Source organism: Heloderma suspectum, chromosome 2 (assembly GCF_057233095.1).
Source record: "Heloderma suspectum isolate Gila_16-S chromosome 2, 16-S_ref, whole genome shotgun sequence".
Classification (NCBI taxonomy): Eukaryota; Metazoa; Chordata; class Lepidosauria; order Squamata; family Helodermatidae; genus Heloderma; species Heloderma suspectum.
Window position 1 is genome coordinate 287723426 of NC_139459.1, and position 24061 is coordinate 287747486.

A 24061-nucleotide genomic window follows, 5' to 3' on the forward strand; every position below is an offset into this window, starting at 1 on the left:
GGCTTCTCTGTTATTTCTGTGGTCATTGAGAGGGCAAGCCTCATTCAGCACAATGGGAGAAAAAAACCTTTGACTGGGGTTATGGGCTGTGTTCTAGTGCTTATTTTCAATGGTATTTTAAAAGTTGGTCCCTTGGCATCCTGCTCCAAAATGGCGATGAAACCTCTGGAAAACAGGGAGGGAAAGGGTTGGGTCACTGAGGTCAGATCGACACACCCACAAAGACTGGGCTATACACCCCATGAGCAGAACTATGATACTGGACCCGTGTGATTGTGGAAACAGGTCAGTAATGGAGCCGTGATAAGCTGGAAAAGTCGGACTATAAGCAGTCTCAGAAGAAGCGGTTGTTCAGCAATAAAATGCAGGGCTGGTGCTGAATGGCCACGACATCATGGAAACACAGAGATCTCACCTCACAGCCAGGTTGGAGTAAATTGCTGGTAAAAACACAGCCCTGGTCTTTCTGACTCTCTCTTTTTATACCCTCCTCCCCCAAAACCGAAAGTACTGCTTCAAACTTGAAGAAATGAAACTTAACCAGGGAAATGAAACTAGTCCTCTCAGTGATACCCCCTCTCAACAAAAAACACCAGACCTCTATGCCTGACCTTTTTCCTTGCCTCTGTAGGCCTCAAACCTTCACACACCCTAATTGTTTTTCATTCATGATATGATAGAGCATAAGGTAAATTAGTCTTCTGTGGCACAGCTAGCTTTTTGAGAAATAAGAAGGAAAACTGAAAAGCGGTAGATCTGAGAAACGTTTCATTAGCCATACAACCTATGGCATACACATTAATATGTGTGTGTGTGCATAATTTTTGTTCCTCATTAAAGTAGCAAAAAACCTTGTCCTCAAATTCATCAAATTCAACATTTAACAACCCCAAGTTCTCCACTAAACAGTGTTTAAAATCTATCAATTAAAAGCCAAAGTTAAAGTGCAATGTAATAGTTACACTTAAAAATAAATTGCACACTAGTCCATGTTTTGTATTATATTATTTATTGCAAAGATTTATAGGATGCCTCTGGGGAGAAACCCTAAAATAAAATTTTTACTCCTTTACACTTTCTTCTTCAAGGAGTTATATCCAGTGACCAGCAGCTTACAGTGCCACCAACAGATCCGGTCCTGTAATCGTTCTGGCTTTGCCTGAAAAATCGGAAGAAAAAGAGCAATGAGGACAGGTGTGTGGGATCCTCCTGCCCCACCGCCTTGGAAATAGGGTGGACACTTATGCACTGCCAGCAGAGAAGAAATGCAGCACCAAAAAAGTGGTTGAAAGAGGGCACCAATTTGCATAAAGTTTGCATATGCTAAATTACTTGTAGAAGGGCAGTTGTAAAAATAATGATTATAATTTAAATAGAGATGCAATTTCATAGTGGGGAAGACTGTGACCAGGGGACTGCCTGATCTATCTGCTGTCCAGGTGGTAACTGTTGATAAATGGGCAATTGCAGGGCCCCTGCTGCTCTCCCTGTTTAAGGTTCTCTCTCTTTAAACTGGATGTGGACAGGGCAGCCCCTTGAATAGAGGACAACTGCAAATGGAGGATGGTGCTCTGGCAGCTTCAATAGAGGACTGTAATCTGTAAAAATGGACACGTGGCCTCTCCACTTGAAAACCATTGGGGCTTCTCCAGTGTTCCACATGGGCTTTCTTCACACAGAGATTTTATCTTGAGAGTGAGATTGCTCCTTCATGGAAGTTTGCGGGCTCTTTACATGATGCTGTGATCATCCAAGGCGTCTCCTGCCCTAAATGCCCTTTGTTCCGTTTTGAAAGAGATCGCAGATAATGAGCTATCAAATTACCCTGTTGTGTTCCGCTTCAGTGTCCTCCATGAAAAGAGGAAAAGCAGCAAGAATAGGAACAAGGTCAATGAAAGATAATAGAAGACTCAGATATGGGGAGAAGGAAGGGGAAGGGGGAAAAGGAAGCGGGTGAAAAAGTGAGTCGTGATCCTGCATTTAAAATGGAAGCAGAAAGCCCCTTTTTAAATGTGGGATTTAGGCTGATATAGAGATGCACTTGGAATGCCAAGTGAGTGATGGCTGCATTTACTCCCCCCCCCCCAGTACCTTTAGTTATCAAACATTAACAAAATTCCTCTTCCTGTAAATAAGCCTCCCTCATAAACAGGGAGAGGTCTGGAGTGTGTGGCAAAAGAAGAGCTCAGAAGCACCGAATATTTTTAGACTAGAGAAAAGACGATAAATTAGGGCTATCCCAACAAGCTTCACATATGTATATCAGAGACCAAATCATCCTCCGCTGTGAGTGCTGTTCGGTGCCTTTTACCTTGTGGCATCATGCGGTTGTCCTTGTATAAGGAGGGTGTTCTTACTTCCATGGCTTTGGCCAAGGCTTCTGTCAAATTGTGTATTAAAGAAAAACTGGCCTGGGGGATGCACAGAGAAACACACACAAAATTACATTTCCCAGAGTTACGCCAGTAGCTGCTCCACCCTAAGGCAGGTTATTTCCTGCCTCTTTCTAGGATATGGTTGGTACTGCGCTTTATGTGGGGCTGCGCTTGAAGTTGGTCCGGGAGCTGCAGTTGGCGCAGAATGTCGCAGCCAGGTGGGTAGCGGGGGCGGCTGATCATCAGCATATTACACCTAAGCTGAGGGAACTGGACTAGCTGCCCATCTGCTGGTGGGCCAGGTTTAAGGTTTGGGTATGTGTTTACAAAGTCCTAAAAGACTCAGGACCAGAATACTTAAGAGATCCCCTGACCCCCTACCAGCCTGCTTGGTTGCTGCACTCATCAGGAGATACCCTCCTGGTGGTGCCCAAGATTTTGGTTGCCCAGTCCATCATGGCTCGAAATAGGGTCTTTACTAGGAATGTATGAAAGTCCCTTACCTTTTACGAAAGTTGATTCGCGGTGGGGGGGAGGCGTTCTGTCCCTCCCCCTGAAATTCTGGCAGGGGGGAGGCATCCCGTCCCTCCCCTCCGAAATTCTGTCTGGGGGGGAGGCGCCCTGTCCCTCCCACCGCGAATTTGTCCTGCCGGGACTGCAAATGGCAGTGGCTGTAGCCGCCGCCGTTTGCGTCCCTGCAGTCAGCCGTGATAGGCTACGTAGATGTTTACGTAGCCTATCACGGCTGAGTTAAAAACAACAACAAAAAACCACGCGTACACAAATGGCAGCGCCCATGGGCACCGCCATTTGCGTTCCTTATTTTGGCACGTCTAGTCTACGTAAACATTTACGTAGACTACGGCAAAAATAAGGTAAACGCAAATAGCGTAGACGCTACGCTATTTGCGTTCCCCTTATTTTCGCCGTAGTCTACGTAAATGTTTACGTAGACTAGACGTGCCAAAATAAGGAACGCAAATGGCGGTGCCCATGGGCGCCGCCATTTGCGTACGCGCGTTTTTGTTTTTTTTTTAACTCAGCCGTGATAGGCTATGTAAAGATTTACGTAGCCTATCATGGTATTTTTTTTTAAATCTAGCTGTGATAGGCTACGTAAATCTTTACGTAGCCTATCACGTTGTTGTTTTTTTTTAACTTGGAAATGGTGGCGGTGGCAGCCGGTCGGAAGACCGGCCGCCGCAGCCGCCGCCGCCAAACCGCCGCCGGAGCCACCGCCGCCAGGGAGATTCGCCCAAGGTAAGTCCCGTCCCGGGGGGGCAGGGGGGCAGACCGTTTCACCACTGATTTCGGGGGGCCGAATGTGCTGGCATTCGGCCTCCCCGAGATTCGTGGCGAAATTCTCTGACATCCCTAGTCTTTACTATCGTTCCACTCTTTGGAACCCCCTACCAATACAAATTAGGCAGGTGCCAACGCTTCTGGGTTTTCAGTGCCTACTGAACACACCTCTTTTTCAGTAAGCGTTCCCAAAGCTCATCTTGTTGTCCGAACCTGGTCACTATTACCCTTGCAGTTTGACAGGCCACTAGCAAACAAAATCTACCCTTACGTCTGCTGTGAATAATAATTGTTCATTAAAAAGAGATAGATGTCATTTATGCATCAAACTCCATGCTCAGTAGTTTGTGTTAGTGCTCCCAGTTACCTCTGTCAATACTGGCTCTACACTAAGAGCTAAACTAGACAGTAGGTTAAATACTTAGCATGCGGTTGATCCTCAGTTTAAACCTTCCCACACAGCCACTTTCCTCATTAAACTTTACCCCCTACTGGTAGGGTGGCTTAGGAAAGCTACTCTCTCAGAGCTCCCTCTCCCACCAGCATTCCATCTGCAGTACAGCGATAATCATTCTAACCTACCTTAGAGGGTTGTAGCAAGGATTACTGAGATAATGTACGTGAACAGCTTTGTGCCTGCTATAGTGCTACATAAAACCTACAAATAATAAATGTTATTACTGTTAGTCCATCGCAAAATCTGAATACATACCCAAAGGTCCAGTAACTTTGTCAGAAAAGTGATCACTATTCTGGAAGTACAATCCAAGAAAATTAAGTGGGGGCTTCATATAGTAAACTTTTGTTGTGATGCTGTCTGGTCCTGACAGAAAGAGACTATCGTCCTTTTCAATTACCATTCTCAACCTAAAAAAGAATAAATGCCTCTTTGTATGTATAATGATACACCTTTTCAAATATTTGGTATTCGGTTAAAATATGTAATATTATCTAAATTACATTTTGATCTGAAATTAAAATTTCAGTGTAGCATATTTTAATAGGTATTTCTGTATTGGTTACTACTATATTTGTATTTATTCTTTAATTAAAATATGTATACCCTGCCTTTTAGGATATTATACTCACAAGGCATCTTCCAGAAATAGATATAACCAATACAATAAAAATAGAAAATACAAATTAAATCAAGCTTGGTATCCAGTCAGTAACCCTCTGTTGTTTTAAGTAGCCAGAACAGGCATAGTGATGGCCACCAATTTGGATGGCTTTAAAAGGGGGTTAGACAAATTCATGGAGGATAAGGCTATCAATGGCTACTAGTCCTGATGGCTATAGGCTATCTCCAGCATTAACAACATCCGAGGTTGATAATCCAAGAGCTGATAATCCAGAGCTGGATTATCATATCCAAGCTGATAATCCAGCTCTGGTTCTTTTAAAGAGCAAGGGTGGGTGAAGATCCAAAAGAGATGTGGTGGATCTCAAACCTCCAAGCAGTTTGTCCACATTCGGAGAATTATATAGGTCTAGGAAACTGAGAATGTAAAAAGAGTCTTTATATGAGAGGTAGGCTCAATGCCCACTAACTATGAAAGGAAAATGAGAAGAGCAATTTTTACCCTTTGAATGTTAAAGATGCAGTCTTTGTCCAAGGGAAGGAGCGCACATAGCCCTTATCATTCAGTACAATTTCTCTCCTTGACACATTGATTTGCACATTAGGCATCTGAAAGGTTACTTCAAACTCCACAAAGTGTCTGTTTTCTCCAAGCTTGCCAGTCACAAGGATCCCTGAAAATATATTAGTCAAAGAACAGTGAGTTACATACAAGAAACGTATCCCTGTTGCCAAGCAATAATTTAATATAAATATGTTGTTGTTCAGTCGTTAAGTCGTGTCCGACTCATCGTGACCCCATGGACCATAGCATGCCAGGCCTTCCTGTCCTCCTCTCTCTCCCGGAGCATGCTCAAGTACATATTCATTGCATCAGTGATGCTATCTAGCCATCCTATCTCTGCCGTCTTCTCCTTTTGCCTTCAATCTTTCCCAGCATCAGGGTCTTTTCCAGAGAGTTTTCTCTTCGCATTAGGTGGCCAAAATATTTGAGCTTCAGTTTCAGTATCTGTCCTTCCAATGAGCACTCAGGGTTGATTTCCTTTAGGATTGACTGATTTGACCTCCTTGCAGTCCAGGGGACTCGTAAGAGTCTTCTCCAGCACCACAATTCGAAAACATCAATTCTTCGGTGCTCAGCCTTCCTTATAGTCCAGCTCTCACAGCCATACTACTGGGAAAACCATAACTTTGATTATGCGGACCTTTGTTGGCAAGGTGATGTCTCTGCTTCTTCCTATGCTGTCTAGGTGTGCCATAGCTTTCCTCCCAAGAAGCAAGCGTCTTTTAATTTCATGGCTACAGTCACCGTCTGCAGTGATCATGGAGCCCAAGAAAATAAAATCTGTCACTGCTTCCATTTCTTCCCCTTCTATATGCCAGGAAGTGATGGGTCCAGATGCCATGATGTTAGTTTTTTTAATGTTGAGTTTCAAGCCAGCGTTTGCACTCTCCACTTTCACCCTCAACAAGAGGCTCTTCGCTTTCTGCCATTAGGGTGGTATCGTCTGCTTATCTGAGGTTGTTGATCATTCTCCCAGCAATCTTAATTCTGACCTCTGAGTCATCCAACCCGGCGTTTCTCATGATGTACTCTGCATATAAGTTAAATCAGCAGGGTGACAATACGCAGCCTTGTCGTACTCCTTTCCCAATTTTGAACCAATCGGTTGTTCCATGTCTGGTTCTTACTGTTGCTTCTTGACCCTCGTACAGGTTTCTCAGGAGACAGGTAAGGTGGTCTGGTACTCCCATCACTTTAAGAATTTGCCACAGTTTGTTGTGATCCACACAATCAAAGGCTTTAGCGTAGTCAATGAAGCAGAAATAGACGTTTTTCTGGAATTCTCTTTCTTTCTCCATGATCCCGCGAATGTTGGTGATTTGATCTCTAGTTCCTCTGCCTCTTCGAAACCCAGCATGTACTTCTGGTAGTTCTCGGTTCACATACTGCTAAAGCCTAGCTTGTAAGATTTTGAGCATAACCTTGCTGGCATGTGAAATGAGCGCAATTGTACGGTAGTTTGAACACTCTTTGGCATTGCCTTTCTTTGGAATTGGAATGTAAACTGACCTTTTCCAGTCTTGTGGCCACTGCTGAGTGTTCCAAATGTGTTGGCATATTGAGTGCAGCACTTTAACAGCATCATCTTTTAGAATTTTAAATAGCTCAGGTGGAATCCAGCTTACCTTGATTCATTGATCTTACATTCCAGGTTCCTAAAGAATATTGTTCTCTACAGCATCGGACTTTCTTTTCACCACCAGACACATCCACAGCTGAGCGTCCTTTCGGCTTTAGCCCAGCCGCTTTACTCTTTCTGGCGCTACTTGGAAATTGCCTCTGCTCTTCCCCAGTAGTATATTGGACACCTTCCGACCTGAGGGGCTCATCTTCCGGCGTCATATCTTTTAGCCTTGTGATACGTTCCATGGGGTTTTCTTGGCAAGAATACTGGAGTGGGTTGCCATTTCCTTCTCCAGCGGACCACATTTTGTCAGAACTCTCCGCTAGGGATGTACGAAAGTCACTTACCTTTTTGAAGGGTGACATTCATGGTGGGGGGGAGGTGCTCCATCCCTCCCCCCGAAATTCTGGCCGGGGGGGAGGCGCTCCGTTCCTCCCCCCTGAATCCTGGCCGGCCGGTTCTGCTCCACAGGGATTCTGCGGAGCCACCCGCTGGCTAGCAGGGACGCAAATGGCAGCGGCCGTAGCCACCACCGTTTGCGTCTCTGCAGTCAGCCATGATAGGCTACATAAATGTTTACATAGCCTATCACGGCTGATTTAAAAGAAAAAAAAAATGCGTACGCAAATGGCGGCACCCATGGGCGCCGCCATTTGCGTTCCTTATTTTGGCACGTCTTAGTCTACGTAAATGTTTACGTAGACTAAGACGTGCCAAAATAAGGAATGCAAATGGTGGCGCCCGTGGGCGCCGCCATTTGCGTACGCGCTTTTTTTCCCCTTTTAAATCAGCTGTGATAGGCTACATAAACATTTACGTAGCCTATCACGGTGTTTTTAAAAAATCTAGCTGTGATAGGCTACGTAAATCTTTACGTAGCCTATCACGTTTTTTTGTTTTTTGTTTTTTTTAACTGGAAATGGCGGCGGTGGCAGCCGGTTGGAAGACCGGCCGCCGCCGCTGCCGATCCGCCGCCGGAGCTGCCGCTGCCAGGAAGATCCGGCCAAGGTAAGTCCCATCCCAGGGTGGGGGTGGGGGTGGGGGGCAGACCGTTCCGCCACCGATTTTGGGAGGCCGAATGCGCTGGCATTCAGCCTCCCCGAGATCCGTGGCGGAATTCTCTGACATCCCTACTCTCCGCCATGACCTGTCCGTCTTGGGTGGCCCTGCACAGCATAGCTTATGGCTTCACTGAATCACACAAGCCCCTTCGCCACAACAAGGCAGTGATCCATGAAGGGGGCAGTGATCCATGAAGGAAATATAAATATACCCCCAATATAAACATAACAAGGGCAACAAAAACCATATGTTACCAAGATTGGTCTCTGCCTACTGTGACTGCCCACTGAACTTTGCAGAATCACACTGCACAAGTGTGCTGAAGACAACATTGGAGGAGGGGGAGCTAGAGCCAGATGTTGTGGCAGCCAGAATTTGCATCCATCCATCCATCCATCCATCCATCCATCCATCCAACCATTGTACTATCAGTGTTTGATTGATACTGGCATTTGTACATGATAAAGAGATGATACAGACAGGCATAAAGGAAGGAAGCTTCGAATTTGGGCCATCAAAGTTTAAAACAAATACCACTGATTAAGTGATATCTGTGCTGATCTATGGAGTAAGAAATCATAAGAATAGTTAAAGAAAGAAAGAAAGAAAGAAAGAAAGAAAGAGGGAGCTGTAACTCACTGTTGGAGTAAGGATTCCTGAGATAAGGCACTTTGAACAATTGAAATGAGCTATGATATTAACCACAGATAATCATGTAATAGCAATTTTAATTATAAGCCCTGCATCGCCCCTTAAGCGCAACTGTTCTGGGTTGCCAAGAACCTCCCACTCAGAGGTTTTCATGTATTTGTTATCATCTAGAAAGTATTTCCATAGAGCTTTGAGCAATCAAACCCACCAGGTTCTGTGTGGAAACAACAACAAAAAAGACCAGGTGTGAAAGTTGGGAAGCTGATCACAGTTTACAATATGAAAGATATACCTTTGTCTGAATCAGATAGCAGGATTATGGATGTTTGTGGCTCTCCATTGATATTCAAACAAACGGGAACATTTTCACCAGGCACGTTTAAGATGAAATGTGGATATATACTACTACTGTCTGGAAAAAAAACAGGAAGAAGACACTGTAGTTGTTTCTTTGGTTTTGGTTTTGATTTGTGATACAGCCAGAGCTCTCCTAGGTGCATCAGTGGGCTAGTTCTGTCGAGATGCTTTCGCATTTTTGGCAGACTCAATTCAAATTGATTGTAAATAGTTTTAGATGAAGGGGGCAAAAGGATTCAACTCATCCCATATTATCTCGCCCATGCACCATGGTTTGTGTAAACAAAACAGCATATACGACAGGAGAGAGCAACTAAATAATTTTAGCAGAGATTCTCTTCCTTCTGTGCTACAGTTTATTAAATGTCAGAAGGAAATTTGGCTCTTCCACTGTGAAAGTGGACTAAGTTACCTGACAATCCTTTGTCGAGTGAATTTTGTTTTCATTCTTTTTATGTAAGTTGCCTTGAGAGGGCTTGGCCCTAAAAAGGCAGCCTACAAATACTTTAACAAACATTGAACGTAGATTGGAATTAAAACATATATCCAGGAGGAGAGGATTCCAAGTTTTACCAGAAATCTGTTGCTGCTATTGATAAGTAAGCTTACCCACCAAGTACCAACCCAATTTCAAATGGTCCCAATTTCAACAAATTATTTTACAGCAACTTCAAATTATTCAAAAATATTTAATGGCCTCTTATGGTTCAAGGGCCCATCAGCATCTAAGGGCTCCTTCACAAGGAGCTTTTATCCTGTGATTGAGATTGCTCCTTCATGGAAGTTTGCGGGCTCCTTACATGACGCCGTGATCATTCAAAGCGTCTCCTGCACTAAATGCCCTTTGTTCCGTTTTTAAATAGATCACAGATAATGAGCTATCAAATTACCCCGTTGTGCTTCTCTTCAGTTTCCTCTGTGAAAAGAGTAAAAGCGGCTAGAAGAGGAGCAAGATCAATGAAGGATAATGGAAGGCTCAGCTAATGGCAGAAGAAGGGGGAAGGGGGAGGGGGAAAGGAAGCGGGTGAAAAAGGGAGTAATAGTGATCCTGCATTTAAAATGGAAGCAGAAAGCCCCATTTTAAGTGCAGGATTTTAGGCTGGTGTAGATGCCTTAAAGATGCCCTAAAGATCCCCTAAAGCAGAAGTCCCTCCACTTGCTTGGATAGTATTACTCACTTGCGTAGAGTTCTCACAGGCAAGCTGGTGGTGTATCACCCAAGGGGAAAGGAACTTATAGGGCTTGCCAAAATTGATGATGTTGTTGATGATGATGGGTATAAAACACCCCTGCATGCCAGTCTCCCCCAACTTGGTGCCCTCTAGGAATGTGGGAGTTGTTGTAGTCCAACACACCTGGAGGCACCATGCTCTGCTTTTTAAAGCAGCTTTCTTCCAGCCTGGCTGGCTCTAATACCAGAAGTGACCCAGGCTGGGAGGAATTGGCTCAAGCAGCAGAGTGTAGCTGGGTAAGGGTGGTGAGGGTGGTGGGCTCCATTCCCCTCACCCTCTTGTTCCTTTCCATGTAAGCAATAGCGCCCCCATTCCACCTCCACCCTCACTTATCATGAGAGTGGGGCCCTTCGCAGGGATAAAATCCATGCAGTTGCCCCTTCATGTCTAATCCGGCATTGAGAGACAAAGTTGCAACAGACCCTTGGCACAGCCAAACAAGGTAAGAGGAATGGGAATTATTGCCAAACAAGTATCAATCTAGGCTGCAACCCAATACACACTTACTCCATGGGGCTTACTTCTCAGCAGACGTGCAGAGGATTGCACTGTCAGTCAACCTTGTGCCACATCCTGCACCGAGAAGACAAAGCCCTTGTCGAGTGGGCTTAAAATGCGATAAAGACGAGACAAGCTTGAAGGAAGATGACTTGTTAAGGTTTCCCAGCTTGAAATGGGGAATATACTACATAGTGGGGTCCACATGTGTTGAAAGAATTCATGGAGGGGGCTGCATGACTGCACACGCTAGCCCCACTCCCCACTGGGAACACTGAAAGTGCCCCCAAATATTTGCACAGCCAGTGGACATTGGACGGAGTTCTGCACGCATACAGCAATATGCATGTAGAACTCCGTCCAATGTCTGCAGAAGGTGAGGATGTTGGAAGAGCTTTGAGGAGACTTTGGCTAAGTGTGGGGCTAAACCGTGCAGCCCTGCATCACCTCTGTTGCTCTAATAATGCATGGAGGGGGTTGTGTGCACTCCCTTTGCATGTGACAGGCAAGAGTTGGTAGCTATTCTCAAAGTTGTTTTTGTTTTGTTTTATTTTAAATAAAGAGCAGCCTCAGAAGGCTTTGGATTTTATCTGGGAAGTGGCGTAGGTAGGGGGTGCTCAACATTTTCCTCACTTCATTAGACATTCTTCCACTCAGACTCAACTCCGCAAGATGCTTTCCCCGTCCCCGGGATTCTAGATACTTGTACCCATATCTGGAACACTTCAGGGGGAAAATATACTAATAGAGAATTAAATGTATATTACTTACCAATCGTTGTTTTTACAGTGGGAACTAAAAATATAGAAATTATTATTAATGTTCTAGTGTTTGACTTCATAAGGACTAGATTATTTCACTAATTCTTATACAGTACTACTAGGCAAAAGCCTGTGCTTTCTTTAATGTGGCATTATAGGGATATTGTCAACCACCCCGCCAACCCATCCTCACTGGGTTCACATAACAAGAAGCTATGGTACACCCCTGCTGCACCCCAAATATTCAAAATGGCCACCACCACGAGAAGTCCCATGGAGAATTTCACCCACAGTGGTTTCTTGTTACGTGTGAACCAGGTGTCTATAATGTTCCCATCCTCATTCTCTAAGCCTCATCCCTGGAAGAGCAGTGCAGATGGAACAGAAGGAGAATGTATACAGTGACCAGGTTCTCACATAACGTAAAGCCACTATGGGTAAATTTCCCTGCGGGCCTTTTGGTCATGGTTGCAGCTACCATTTTGAATATTTGAGCCATGGTGCAGGCGTAAGTGCAAACCTGATGAGGGTGAGTTGTTGGGGTGGTTGACAAGCCACACAGAACCCATGGGCTGTTTTAGGGTTGCAGGTGGCTTGTTAAACACCCCATCCTCAAAGGGTTCTCATATAAAGACAAGCTACGGTGTGCCCCTGCTGTGACCCAAATATTTAAAATGGCCACCACCACAACAAGAAGCTCCTCAGGGAATTTCTCGTGGCATGCAAAGCAGGCCAGTTGCTGGGCAGGATGGGTGGGAATAAGGGGCTCAACAAAGCAACAAAGGGTCATGATGTGGGGTACAGAGAAGGCGAGAGAGAATACCCCAGTCTCTGGCAGCTATAAGTGGCGGTATGCATGGCAACGACAGGAATCCTTGGCTTTTTAAAAAGACAGCTCCAGGATTGCAGAGATGGCTCTCCCATAAAACACGCACAACAACTTCCCCCCGAAGGAGGTCAAGAGGAGGAAAGGATGGGAAGGTTTATTTGCCCATTCTTTCCACTATAACCCATTGTTGCCAATGGGAGCCTCCACTGAAATGCAAACTTTCTGAGAAGTGATTTTTTCCCCTGAACAGTAATGGGGAGAGATTGGGTTACATTTCCCCCCCACCAGGTCCTGAGACTGCTCAGGTCTTCCCTCTGGCTGCTATTTCCGTTAACACAAAACATACATTTTAGGTGTATTTATGCAGTTAACCTCCGTCTAGTTTAGCTCTCAGGATGCAACGAATAGAACAGTGCGAGCTGACTCTAACATTTATCAGTTCTCAACAGATTTCATGTGAAAAATTACTCTAAAAGAAATACTGCTTGATGTTCCTAGGCAGTGATGTTCCTAGTCTTACAATATATGCTGTTAGAGGCACAATGTTTTTTAAAAATCAAAACCATGGAAGCTTTATATACACTGACTGATTAGGGGAAATAAAACAGGGCATAACTTCAAAGTATTAAGAGTGCAATCCTACTGTTTACGCCCTCTATGATTGTAAGCTTCTGTACTCGGAGGCTTATGATCACCCAATGCAGAGCGGGGGGCACAGCGGAGGCGATCTTCGCCTCCTGGTCCTCCCATTCTGCCTTTTTGCTAGATGGGCTTTTTTGCCCATCTTGCTGGGGCATTTTGGAGGAGGAGGGAAGGAGGCTGGAGAGGCAGCCACCATGGCTCTTTCCGTGCTGGCTGCGAGGGGCAGGGGGAGGAGGGTCGGCGCGCAGATTCCCCCTCCAAGGTTGGAGCGCTGTCTCTGACCCTGGATCCAGGTATCCAAACTATTCTGTGCCCCCCAGACACTGTCTAGGAGCCATAGAATTGCTCCCTAAGTTCCTTAAAAACAGCTATTCATAGTCACTTACGTCTGATGGGGAAGTATTGGTGAATGGAGAACTCTGGAATAAAACAAGCAGAGAGAGAGGGAGAGGGAGAGAGCGAGAGAGAATGTCAGTGATGAGGGAAAATGGAAAGGAATTTAAATGTTTAGATATTGTAGCAAATCCGAACAATTTGTTTCCCAAATGGATAAATATATTTATAATGTGATCTATTGGAATAACACTACAAAATAAAATAATTATTTGTAACATGTGTACAAGAATATGTGTAGAATACTTCTGTATCACTACTCCCTGGAAAAAAATACTACAAAAAGTAGCTTTTATTATATAATCCAACTTCTGTATACATAAAAGTACGTTTTAAAATATAACCTGATGATCAAACGGTCTCCTTTGGTTGGCCACCCCCTGCATTTGCGGAATTAGTCAGCCTAACTACAATTATCAGTTCAGGGGAAAATAATTTGACAGATAGTACATAATTCAACCAGTGGAGACTGGTGGCTCCTACGTCAGTAGGGCGGTGAATCCGCTCTGGGTTTCAATCAGAACTTTAAAGGAGCTATTGATAGGGATGTCACAAGAGTCCAGGAAGGGGGTGGAGTCTGGTGGACTCCCCCCCTCACACCCCTCCGACCTGCTCACCGAGCCTCCACGCTCACCTGGACCTGCTTGCTAAGCAGCCCCGCACCTGGCAAGCAGGTCTGGCAGGTCCCTAAGTGAGGCTCCATTTTACATAAAAATGGCGGCTCAGGATTTCTGGGAATCTAATGTTGCGTAAATGGCGGCCATAAAGGGGCCATTTACGCGACATTACAGGTGAGGAGTGACACTTGCCTTTGCCTCCTGTCAAGCCTTCACGGTCCCCTTCCTTGCAAGGAAGCAGTCTGTGAAGGCTTGAGAGGTGGCAGGGGCAGGAGTCCTGTGCTACCCTTCAACTGGTTGTTCTCTCCTCCTTGCAAGGAGGGGAGAACGAGGGGTTGGTGGGCAACTCCTGCCCCCCCCAACTGTCTGTCAAGCCTTCTCGGGCCCCTTCCTTGCAAGGAAGGGGACCGTGAAGCCTTGACAGGCAATGCAGGCAGGAGTCACTCCTCGCCTGTAATGTAGCGTAAATAGCCCCTTTACGGCCACTATTTACACAACATTAGATTCTCGGAAATCCCCGAGCTGCCATTTTTACATGGCAGCTGGCTAACGGACTGGGTGACCCCGCGGTGCTTGCCAGGCTCTCGCTGAGGTGTCCAGGGCCTCATGCAGTGTGGCAGTGGCCACTTGGCAAATGCCCGGTGAATCTAAGTGTGGGTGAGTCCCTCAATCCCTAGCTATCGGAGGTGCTCCACACCTTGGATAGCTCCTTTAGAGTTCTGGCTGAAACCAGTGCGGATGCACCATGCCACTGACATCGGAGCCACCAGCCTCCACTGAATACAACATGTTATATTACTGAGAATACAAGTAAAAAAGCAAACAAAAACAACTAGAAACACTTGATGCCTAAAGGACAAATTCCTTTGGAAGAAAATTTCTTCCAGACAAGGGAGGTGGAATAAACATGGTGAGATTGGGAGCTTTTTTACACACAGCACTTCTTGTGCACTTATGATTCCTTAGTCATGGTTGTTCATGGGTTCTTTTGATGATGTTGTGAACCTCCAGTTTTGCTTCTGTTTTTAAGGACTACTTTCCTGGGGGGCTTTAGAGTGCAGAAAATAGGGTAATGTCTGATGGTGAAAGAAAAGGTATTTCCTACCTCTGTGTGTATTTGCACTATTCCACTACACCACAGTGCCACCTAGAGGCTATGAGGCAGAAAAACAAGAAAGGAAAAGCTCTGTGTGTAGAGCTCGGATCTCAATTCTGTGAGAAAACCAGATGCAGATACAGAGGTTAACAGCCTTGTGTAGAAAAGCTCTGGGACAACTATCACCTATTCTGATTCAATCGCCTTCTCTCACAGATATATGGGATGGTAGGAAAGTTACTTCCTTTCATGATCAGTCCCTGCTCGCATAGCTCAAATAACTGCAGCAAGAGCACCAACAAAACTATTATTTCACAAAAACATGCAACTATAAATGCCTCACAAGGTATGTCCCAAAGTATCCAATAGTGCAAAGGATGAATGTGACTTACTGGCTGAAATGACTGTTTTTCTGTTGGGTGGGTCTGGTAAGAGCATTCAAAATGGGACACTTTAAGCATACCTAGTATGCTTAAAGCCTAGTGCTAACACTCAAAGGGCATTGTGCCGCTATTCTGTCTTTTCTTTCATAATGGATTTTCTACAGTAAGGAAAAAGACAGAAGAAGCAGTGGGGAAACACAGGAGGATTGCAAAAGGTTGACGACGACGTTTGGACCCCCTGTAAAATTCCATGAACTATGCAGGGTGATTGCAGGATAAATGCCTTCACTGGAAGCACCCTTCAGGTCCAGTCCAGACAGTGACATCTGCCATTTCCAATAGTCATGTGTTTTCCCACCACCGCTTGTCATTTTTCTTATCACAGAAAGTCCAATCAAGATGGAAAGACAGAACAGCTGGACAGTCCTTTTGAGTGGCAGCACTAGGAACCCTCTGTCTGGAAGTGCCCTATGGCCACAGCCTCTCCTGCTGGTGCTGGGACAGGGCGATCAACAGAAGAGCTGGATTGGCAGGGAAATTCAGGGAGCTGCACTCCAGGCATTGCTCCAGCACCTAGTGTCTGGAGCTGAAGGCTTTTAAGCCTGAGCCTTCAAAGGCAGCTGCAGGCCATCACTGCCAGTTGAAGAAAGGTCTCCTCATGAGCAGTGCCGTGCTCACAAGTGTCTTCACTCACAAGGAGTCCCTATTCATCAGGTGGGCACTTCTGCGCCTGCCAGCTGACTGAGCCTTGACCTTTAGATGCCTGTGCTCCCTGAGGCTAGGTGGGGGCTCAGAGTTTGCTTCTGAGTCTGGCAAGGGGCTAGCTGTGTCGTGAGGGTTAGGGTCAATGCTGACTCCCCCAAGGGCCCGGGATCCCCCTGATCTACCTCAAGGTCCCCAGACACAGGCAGCTGCTCTGTAATGCTTGGCTCAGGGGGTAATTCACTCTTCACAGGAGGAAGGGCAAGCTGGCTGGATGCCAGGTGTCCAAGCAGCAGACCTCTGGCCTCTTTGGAAGACACAGCTTCAGGCCTGTCTCATGTGATGGCTGCAGCCACCACACACCTTCAAGGGAGTGCAACGAGGAAGGAGGCTCCATTGGAAAGTATGACAGACAGCCGTAAAGAACACAGCAATGGGAGTAGGGCAGCCCTCAGCATCTCAGGGCACCGGAGTGACTGCCATTCACAGGCACTCTAGGTCTCCTCTTTAAGAACACACTTAGTTGCACATTGGTTGGTAATGTCTGCTTTCAGATGCTTTTCAGATGCCATTTGTTATAATATAAAATACACATTCACACAATGGTTCCCTTTGGAGAGGAAAGGTGCTATTAGTATGTCCTCTTTATGAAATCCAAACTTAGTAAAAGATGTCTCCAAAATGAGGAGAAAGGTTTGGAACAACATATTCTGGAAGAGAGAAGATCCTCTTTAAGCATACATTTGTCCTGTAAAGCTTGTTTGAGATAAGGGGGTGATGAGAATACCTGGTTGTGGAAAGGAATCATACATGGGCGGCATAATTTGTTTAGCATGTCCTCGTAGCCCAAAACGTCCTGGTGGCCCAGACTGTCCTGGTAGCCCAGTCACTCCTGGTAGCCTAGAATATCCCCTTCTATTATAAGTCAACCGCGCACCTAGGAGAGATTCTCATGGTTAGACCATTTTTCTAACAATATAAATGGTTAGGCATAAATTTCTGGTATCAAATTGCTAGAGATTACATACCTGAACCTACAGGTTGATCTTGCCTGACATTCTCATTATCTGGACAAAGAGACAATGACAGAAATAACGTCACCCTTGTTGGAGTGTAAGAATCATTCTTATTTTTCCCCACCCCCGTGTTTGCACTCAGTGACTATGTCATGGGCCCTTGGTGCTAGGGAGGCAAAGTTTGCTAATCTGTCCCCTTTCAGGACAGAGCCTTTTGAACAAAACTATTTCATAACAGTTGTACAGTTGTAGGGAGACATTTTTCTCCCTTTCTCAAAATACTAGAACCCGGGGTCATCCCATGACGCTGATTGGTGGGAGATTCAGGACAGATAAAAGGAAGTACTTCTTCACACAGCGCATAGTTAAAATATGGAATCCGCTACCACAAGATGTAGTGATGGCCACCAATTTAGATGGCTTTAAAAGGAGGTTAGACAAAGTCCTGGAGGAGAAGGCTATCAATGGCTACTAGTCCTGATGGCTATATGCTACCTCCAGTATCAGAGGCAGTATGCCTATGTACACCAGTTGCTGGGGAACACGGACATCCTGCTTGTGGGTTTCCTGTGGGCAGCTGGTTGTCCACTGAGTGAACAGAATGCTGGACTAGATGGATCCTTGGTCTGATCCAGCATGGCTCTTCTTATATTCTTATGTTCTTACAGTGTCACAATTTTTGAGGCACCTAAGGTGCTGAGTGAGTGGCAAAAAAATAATATCAAACCATTTTATTACACATTTATTCCTTCCTTCTTCAAGGAGCTCAGGACATTGTGCATGGTCAACTGCCATTTATCCCCACAATCATCCTATGAGAAGTTTTAAGATGAAAGACATCGGTTGACCCAAAGTCACCCAGTAAGCTTTGTGGCTGATTTGAACCTGGATTTGAACCTGGTCTAAGTTAAACTTTCTAACCCAGACTTCCCCAACCTAGAGCCAATCTACACAGCCGATTCTGTAAGGAGCGACAGCATATCAGGGTTGTCCATGACAGATGACGCTGGAATCCTGCAGCTTCCCTATGGGAAAGGCACATTTTTGGAAAGTTCTTTTAGTGCGTCTTTCCTCCTTAAACGCAGTTCCATTGCAGTGTGCCCTGTCCCCCCACATTAAATCCTAGGTGTGCCTATTTCTGTGAGCTGGCTGTGACCTGGCAGTGACCTGGTCAAAGGGTGGGGCCACCCCCTTCCCCCCTCCCCTCTTTTTCCTCTTTAGCAGTAGGGCTGCTTTCCCATTCACAATATCTAGCCTTTTTTTCTCCATTCACAGTACCGAAGTATTGAAACAGTGTTGTTTCAGGCATTCACGATGGCACGGTAGCCATTCACAGTATGCAGCCTGTATTTCCCATTCATAGTAGTGCAGTAGCACTGTTTCAAGCATTCACAACAATATCCCAATGGTGGATGAGAGAGGAGAGGTGTGGGGTAAACAACAGGGGCTTAATCCACTGACAGACCATTGCGATTTCATGAAAATCCAGATATAACCAGAAAGCGCTTCTCATTCTGTTTCCATGTAGACTGGGCCCTGGTGCCCTCCACATGTGTTGTTGGGCTGGCAAATATTTTCAAAAACTCAGTGCTCTGTTTTGTAAATAATTTTGGTGGGGGTGGGTCCTCCCCACCATGAATATCGTTGAAAAGAATGTAGCTTCTAGTTAAAGAAGGTGGGTTTGGCTTTCCAGATCTTGCTTTATAATATTGGTCCTATTTGGGGATGAATTGGAAGCAGTGACAGATTTTACTTTCTTGGGCTCCAAGATCACCGCAGACGGTGATCATAATTTTAGCCATGAAATTAAAAGATGCTTGCTCCTTGGGAGGAAAGCTATGGCACACCTAGACAGCATAGTAAGAAGCAGAGACATCACCTTGCCGACAAAGGTTCATATAATCAAAGCTATGGTTTTCCCAGTAGTAACGTATGACTGTGAGAGCTGGACTATAAGGAAGGCTGAGCGCTGAAGAATTTATGCTTTCGAACTGTGGTGCTGGAGAAGACTCTTACGAGTCCCCTGGACTGCAAGGAGGTCAAATCAGTCCATCCTAAAGGAAATCAACCCTGAGTGCTCATTGAAAGGACACATACTGAAGCTGAAGCTCAAATATTTTGGCCACCTAATGCGAAGAGAAAACTCTCTGGAAAAGACCCTGATGCTGGGAAAGATTGAAGGCAAAAGGAGAAGGGGACGGCAAAGGATGAGATGGCTAGATAGCATCACTGATGCAATGAATATGAACTTGAGCATGCTCCAGGAGAGAGCGGAGGACAGGAAGGCCTGGTGTGCTATGGTCCATGGGGTCACGAAGAGTCGGGCATGACTTAACGACTGAACAACAACTAAATTTTGGCCTTTTCCAGAATTTCCACTTTGGTCCGTTTAGGAGTCTTCTTGTCTGGATCCCCTCTCTAAATGGATAGCATTAGGTTCATGCCACATTAAAATGGATAGGATTCCTCTCACAGTTATGGCTATTTGAGACACTTTGTGTATAATGTCATGTCAATTATATTTTGATCAATTTTCTCATGCTAAATTGACTCTATGGGAAACCCAGGTTTAAAAATTGGTAACAAAATGTTTTTGTGGCGGACTTGGATGGATAAGTTGATTTTTACACTGGATCAACTAGTGGGTGGTGCTGATGATTTTTTGTCATTCTCAGCTCTGCATTCAAAATACGACTTACCTGCTTCATCTAAATGGCAATAGCTGCAACTGTGATATCTGTTAGAATCTGACTTTGGCCCTGCCACTTTTAGAGCTTCAGAGTCTCCTTCAGTATTGGAAGCACTTATTGAGGATGATCAGTCATATCGACTCATGATCCGTGTTTATAAGTATTTATTACTGGTGAATAAATGTGATACTAGGGATGGGCAGATTCCCTACCTGTCGTTCCACAGGGGAATCCGCCCATGGGGGGAGGCGATCCCTCCCTCCCCCCGGAATCCATCCAGGCCGGCTCCGCTCCACGTCGATCCTGCAGAGCCGGCCGCCAGCTCCGCATCGCTGGCGAATTTCGTTGATAGGGGTGGCCAGCAGCCATTGTTGTGCCATATCTCTGTATAAGTAAGTCTCTGGATGCAAATGGCGTAGTGGGCGCCATTTGCAGCCGTAGAGCTGGTAGATTAACCTAAACGCTGTCAGGGTGGACACTGAGCCCATAGAATCCCAGAGTAGTTCTGATTCTGAGGAAGAGCAGTCGCTCCTGGGAGAGGAGTGCGCTCCTCTTTCCCAGGACCAACAGCTGACGGAGATTCCTCCCACCAGCATTCCTAGTTTAGTTAGCAGTCCAGGGAGTGACCGAGCACAGATAGCAGACTTGGTGGATGCGCGACGCAGAGAGCGGCGCCAGATGGAGGGTGCGGAAAGGAGGCGTAGTGCCAGGTTGGCGCGCAAACAACGGCTGCGCCCAGAGGATCCAAGGGAAAAGGGGAGGGACTCTCCCTAGTCCTTAAGTTCAGGGGTCTGCCAGTAATTCCTTTTCAAACGGGGACCAACTGTTCCAACTTAGGGCATAGGTACTGTGCTGCTCAGATCCAGTTGCAAACGGTATAGTTGTTAAGTTGTAAAAGAAGAATAAAGCTTTGAAAGGAATCCCTTTGCTTGTGTCTGGACTTGGCTACTGGATTAGACTGAGAGAGGCCTCCAAGGAGCCCTTGACAAACGCGGCCATAAATCTCCCTGCCCAACAGACACACACACACTCCTCAACTCAGTGACCTGGTTCGCATGACACAACAACCCATGATGAGTTGTTAGCCTTGTTTGTTTCAGAGTGGCTTGTCATCATGTCCAAACCCAGCACAGTGGCTTCGGCATGGTTTGTTAGTCATGCACAAGCCACCCTGAGAACTGATGGCTTGTTGTTGGGTTGTTTGGGGTGGCTTCTTTTCAGAGTGGCTTGTCATGTCATGCAAACCCGGCATGATGGCTTGTAGCAAAAGGCTATAGAGTTATTTGGCAAGAGTGGCAGAAAACCAGAAAACCATGAACTCGTCTATTATGTAGCATTATCATTTGAACAAGTTTCAGAATAAGCAGATGAGCAACAGTTTATTGTATTGTTTCTATTTGACATTGAAACATTTTGTGCTGATTTACCTTCCTCTGTAGGTTTGTTTGCCACATCTTCAGCATCAGGCTTGGTGACCACCATGGAAGTGAGGGGTGTAACAAAGCTAAACTTCAAGGAGAGGTTCAAAGCTTGGGCATCCAGGTTTTTCCGCTGTTCTCCTTCTGTTGAAATGCTAGAATACAAAATCAGCACTGTCAATTTTGACACATGATTCAGAAACATAATGGAGGGAATAACATGCTTCAGAACTCCAGACTTTGTATTAGGAATATTCAGTCTCTCTCACTGAAATAGACTGTGAAACATAATGAAAGCCAAGAAGTTACCGGCACAAACTGAGAAACTGTTTTACCTCTGTTTTACCTCTGTTCTGAAACTACACCAACAAAATGAGAGGATATAGCCTCTTTGAAAAGAACAGCAATGTGCCTTTAAGAACCTTGCATGTTTGCGACAGTTAACACCAGAGAAGGAAGTGTTACTAGCTTACGATTTTTCTAATTGTTGTTGAATTGTTAAGTAGGCCCATAGTCTCTCAATGAAATTTCCGAAGATGTATTTCTGATCCTGAAATACTTGCTCCTTTTCTGATACATCTGCATCTTCTTTAAGGGTCAGGTTGCTAGTATGCTGCATGGGGGAAAAGTGTGTTATTCATAGTAACACCCAACCTGAACATAGGCAACACATGTTCTTTTCTACAAAAACTGATGTTAAATGAAAAATCAATTTTAAAAGAGGCTTTTAAAACTTGGTAACAATAGATATTTTACTGCATTCATAAAATCAAATAATTCATAAACAATTATGAATGAAAAAAGCCACTCCGATAAAATTTTGAGTTGATGTAAACCAGTGGACGATACTTGTAAATCAGTCCATGGACGTTTTCAGTGAATAAATTCATTTCCTCATTGTAGTGTGTTCTTCTTTCCGCTTCATATTGTCATAGCAAACTTGGATAGTCAAGTGTCTGTCAGTTTGAAAGCAAAATGGGCCACCCAAAAGTAAAGTAGTGGTTTCTATTTATGTGAGGGACTCCCTAAGAATACAGAATACAGTTATAAATAACAAGTAAAATCAAATTTTAACACCCCCCCCACACCTACTGCCCATAGCCTTGGAAGCTTCCAGGACCTATGGAACGTTGAATGCATAGAGATAAGAAAAGTAGAATAACTCTTTTCATTGCCTGGAGAGGATCACTTCCTCCCTGGGGGACAGGGAGAAAAGGGATCTAAATGAACTGGAAGTCAGGCAAATAGTTGGGCCATGAAATGTTGACGGTGTCAGCTGAAGAAAAAGGGTAGGGGGATGGCAGGAGAGAGATGGACCTGGCTTGCTTAAGTCCCTATGAGCTTATACCTTACTCCAGAGATAAGTGCTAGGCCCTTCCCTAAGTTATATAGCAAGGCACAGAGGAGGCAGCCAGCCCTGAATGTGAGCATTTTAGCACTCTGTAACACAGCAAAGGTTCAGGACATGGAGAAAGAAAATAAGTTTCCACTGCAAGCTTCAAACTGTTCTACAGAGCTCCTGTTCCTGAATAGCTAGAACCCTGAACAGGAGCAGGCCCGTTAAGGGCTGGGGATACCCTACAACATCCTATTGCGGGTCCCCACCTCTTTATTGTAATTCTAAATTTCATGAACATGTGAGCTTAAGATGTGAGTTAGGCACTTATAATTTTCATTTGTGTCCCCAAAGGCATGAAAATGGCAACTTAAGGGATATACTGTAATGTTTGCACCATGTAAGCAGTGAAGACTTTGTATAGTCGTCTCACATGGAACGGTATAAGAGCACGTATACAATGGAATGACTCCTTGATTTAAAACAAAAAAACAAAAAAACCCATGACAAAACCAATGACATGAGTTAGAGACACTTGAGAACAATATTTTAGGATTGAAAGCCTTGCAATATTATATTATTATTATTAACCCCATAATGCCCAGAACCCATCTGGATTGGCCAGATGGCCTGGAACGCCAACTTCCAAGTGAGCCAAGCCAACCAAATTCACTGGTCCCACATACCGGTATGGGAGTGATGCGATAAGCCACAAAACTTCCACAGAAACCACATTTTGGTTCCTCTAGGTAATAGTCCATATTCTGAAAAATGGTCAGAATGCCAATTTCCAAGTGAGCCAAATCAACTGCATTCCATCCCCACCCCTCCCAAATTATCTGAGGGCGAAATTTCATGTTACTTTAAAGATGTACCTAGTTTCCCCCCTTTTTTACTTAAAAGTAAGCTCATGGGAGCTCATACAGATCAGGGCCCTACAACAGTGTGTATGGGGCTTTAACCCTTTGCCCTATTCCTGCAATTTACATTACAACTGGATGACTTTTTGGCAATGCAAACTGGATGCCTTTTTGGCAATACAAATTGGAGACATGGATATGGATGTACAGATTTTGTTAAATCGGTTCTGACTGTATTTAGTGGACTGTCAGGTGTCTAACTGTGTCATCTGCTCATTGACAGAATCAGAATTTTTGTATGAGAATTTTGTTCATTTATAAATGCACATTAGCGCACTTGTGCAAGTGCATACTTGCGCAACTGCACATTGGCGCTAATGCACACTTTCATAAGTGTGCATTTGTGCAAATCTCTCCCCAAAGTAAAAAACAAACAAACACCAGTCCACAGCCCTGTGGAATCTGCACAACTCAGAAAAAGCTGAGGAAGGAATAGATGATATGCTGAGTCGCAGCTTGGAGTAAAAAGTACACATGTCAATTTTCAGCGCATTTTTGCTTGCTGTACCTG

At 45.0% G+C, this 24061-nt stretch overlaps 1 protein-coding gene across 1 annotated transcript in view; it reads right to left on the reverse strand.

Moving 5' to 3' along the window:
• Window positions 1-753: 753 nt before the first annotated feature.
• Window positions 754-24061, reverse strand: part of LOC146354787 (inter-alpha-trypsin inhibitor heavy chain H4-like) — a 40626-nt gene continuing 17318 nt past the window's right edge. The window contains exons 12-22 of the mRNA XM_084839779.1: window positions 21768-21907; window positions 21304-21449; window positions 17199-17237; window positions 16958-17107; window positions 13366-13398; window positions 11519-11542; window positions 8953-9072; window positions 5261-5432; window positions 4390-4544; window positions 2312-2411; window positions 754-1159 (exon numbers count right to left, since the gene is read on the reverse strand). Coding sequence (XP_084695905.1) covers window positions 1084-1159; window positions 2312-2411; window positions 4390-4544; window positions 5261-5432; window positions 8953-9072; window positions 11519-11542; window positions 13366-13398; window positions 16958-17107; window positions 17199-17237; window positions 21304-21449; window positions 21768-21907 — 1155 coding nt within the window. The 3' untranslated portion in view covers window positions 754-1083. The remainder of the gene's footprint in view (window positions 1160-2311; window positions 2412-4389; window positions 4545-5260; window positions 5433-8952; window positions 9073-11518; window positions 11543-13365; window positions 13399-16957; window positions 17108-17198; window positions 17238-21303; window positions 21450-21767; window positions 21908-24061) is intronic.